The sequence below is a fragment of the Sphaeroforma arctica genome, assembly GCF_001186125.1.
Source record: "Sphaeroforma arctica JP610 unplaced genomic scaffold supercont1.200, whole genome shotgun sequence".
NCBI lineage: Eukaryota > Ichthyosporea > Ichthyophonida > Sphaeroforma > Sphaeroforma arctica.
The window spans coordinates 69,840-72,695 of record NW_014040358.1 but is presented as its reverse complement, the minus strand read 5'-3'; the positions used below and the strand labels follow the sequence as shown (position 1 = coordinate 72,695).

The 2,856-nt window shown below is 48.5% G+C and overlaps 1 protein-coding gene across 1 annotated transcript; it reads left to right on the top strand.

Moving 5' to 3' along the window:
• Nucleotides 1-638: 638 nt before the first annotated feature.
• Nucleotides 639-1,361, top strand: SARC_03781 (hypothetical protein; the record flags this gene model as incomplete). Its single annotated transcript, XM_014302420.1, has 1 exon — nt 639-1,361. The coding sequence occupies one exon, from the start codon at nt 639-641 to the stop codon at nt 1,359-1,361; it is 723 nt and encodes a 240-aa protein (XP_014157895.1).
• Nucleotides 1,362-2,856: the final 1,495 nt, after the last annotated feature.

Sequence of the window (2,856 nt, the reverse complement as noted above, 5' to 3'; positions counted from 1 at the left end):
GGGTTTCGCACGCGCTGGTTCTTTAGCGTTTGCCAGGATTTGCGGGTTAAGTGAGAAGAGGTTTGCATCATGTTAAGCCTTCTGGAGACGATCCGCGGTAGATCGGAGGATGTCTGCGTTAGTGGAGTTGACTAGGGAGCGCAGTAGTGCATCCATGCTGCGGGCAAGAATTTTTGGCACTCGTTCATGTGTGCAGCGGGTCTTCCTCTTGGTGCGGAGATAGTGGATTAAGGCTGCTTTCGTAGCGTCGGGATGTTGTTGGGAGCGGGGGTCGATGTGTTCATCAAGTTGCTAATTCCACGTAAGTGCTGCATGTCGTTTCACCTGGGCAACAGCGTCGCTAGGAACACAAAGGCGGAGAAATTTACGTTTCGGAGACGAAAATTTGAATCAAAGGTCCGTCGTGAAAAATAAATATGGTTGGGGGGCGTGTTTCGGTTCCACGAGTTTGGTTTTTGTGGGGTAGTGAAACAGTGAAAGATGTAAGAACAATCATGTCCGACCCACAGATCTTGATATATTTGTTCGAACCCTAACTCCACCCGTAGTGTGGTGCCTAATTTAGTAAGCAGTGCCCGAAGGGCTCTGCGGCTAAACTAGGCGACACACGAAGGTGCAGTCGGGCTGTGCCGACGACAATGTTTGCGGGCGTCGCACTGCCGACTTTCGCCGCGACGGTGCCGTCGACAGTGTACGCAGGCTTAAAATTGCCGACAGTGTACGCAGGCTTAAAATTGCCGACAGTGTTTGCAGGCCTCGGCTTGCCGACAGCCTCCACAACGGTGCCGGCAACAATGTCTGTGGACGTCGCACTGCCGATAGTCGCCGCAACGGTACCGTCGATAGTGTACGCAAACTCAAAATTGCCGACTTACCGACACTCTCCGCAATGGTGCCGGCGACCCGCAATGTTGCACCGAGCTCAACGAGCGGTACCTGGAGGGCCATGCGAGGCTGAACAGTTAGGTGCAACACGAAGGTGCACACGGACAGCCACATCGACGACTGGTTGCATGCCTCGTAATGCCGACAGTGTTCACATGTCTCGACTTGCCGATAGCCTCTACAACGGTACCGGCAACAATGCTTGCCGGCGTCGCACTGCCGATAGTCGCCGCAACGGTGCCATCGATAGTGTACCCAATCTCAAAATTGCTGACAGTGTGTGTTGCACCGAGATCAACGAACGGTTCCCGGAGGGCCATGCGAGGTTATCGCTGCCGTCGAGGTTTGCGAGCCCCGTGATAAATTTTGGACACAAATTTCCCGAAGACACGAACATCCACAGAGGTGTTTGCAGCGTCCAAACGGCCTCTGCCGTGAACCGGTGGGTGGCTTGGGTGTCGAAGTGTATTTTGTGAATGCGGGCGGCCATTTGGAAACTGCAGCGCAACCAAAAGTGTGTAGCCATGTCGCGGTGACATTCTGAAGCGGTCACACCGAGAGTGATTTCCCACAACGGCTTTGTCGTCACGGAGATGCGTTGCACCGACAGTCTCCACAACGGTGCCAGGGACAATCTTTGCGGGTGTCCTACTACCGACACTGACATCGGAACAAAAGTCTGCAGCCATGTCGCGGTGATATTTTGAAGCGGTCACGCCGAGAGTGATTTTCCACAACGAATTTGTCGTCACGGAGATGCGTTGCCCTCGTGCGACAGTCTCTACAACGTGTCGGGAACAATGTTTGCGGACGACGCACTGCCGACATGCACGGCAATTCACACACACACACACACCCACTGTCCGGCGCAAAGCGCCCAGCACGAAGCGCCCAGCGCAAAGCGCTCTAAGTACTCGGAGAATCGTCGCCGCTACACTGACCTGAGATATGCGCGTTCGGGCGAACGTGGAGAGTTTCGACACCAGACTGGACGTCCACCAAAAGAAATACATGGGTCAGAACCACCTAGTGTCCTAGAGCTGCGAGCAATTGCGTTGATCTTTTCTCATCTTGTTTTTGTTCGACTTTCTGGCCTGCATGCAGTGGACTGAACCTCTTCCCAATTTTGGGGGCTTCTGATTGTACACATTTTGATCCAAAATTCGAACGTAGCGCGACAAGAAATTTTCAACAGGGTCAGAGACCAATTTTTTTTACACCGATCGAACCCATGACATTCACATTTTTTTCAACAGCATTATCAACTAGACTAGTTGGTATGTTTTTGATATATATTTCTTGGTATACATTTGTTTTTTATCAGAAGTTAAAGTTGCAATAGTGAAAAAAGTTGCAATGTCCACGATGACGAGTTCCTTTGCTAGCTTTAAAATGTGTAAGATTCGGTCTCTCAAGGCGATATTAACGCCTTAGAATAATTAAACACGTAGGTAAAATCTAAGTATCGTGATAATTTCAAAGCTAATAAACGAAACGAGTCTTTTGGTAAAGTTAGGTATGCCTCGTGAAAACAGCAATACTCTGAGGGATTGTGAGGCTGAGACATTGCCTATATATAATTCTCTCAGAACTGTTTTCGCCGAAGGAATTTTATTTAGTGTTTCGTTGTCGCTCTATTAAAAACTATGGTATGTTTCGTTGGGGCGAATCCGAGTGACTCATAAAATCGTATCTTTAGAAAAAAAATAGTAAAAAGAAAAGGAAAATACTCTTGATGTCTTTTGTTATTATCTTAACCAATAACTTTCCACTTATCAAGAATTACCGACTTAGCCTTCACCAGACTGGCACATCTGGTTGGCTGATCGGAGGATAAACTAGGTAACGTTAATAGTCCCTAGAAATCTATATTCGGTTGAGCCATCTCGCTACCGGAGTATTCAGATATAAATAGATTTGGAAAGTAAATATAGTTCTATTAATAGAACTAGACCCACTCTTATGTTTGGT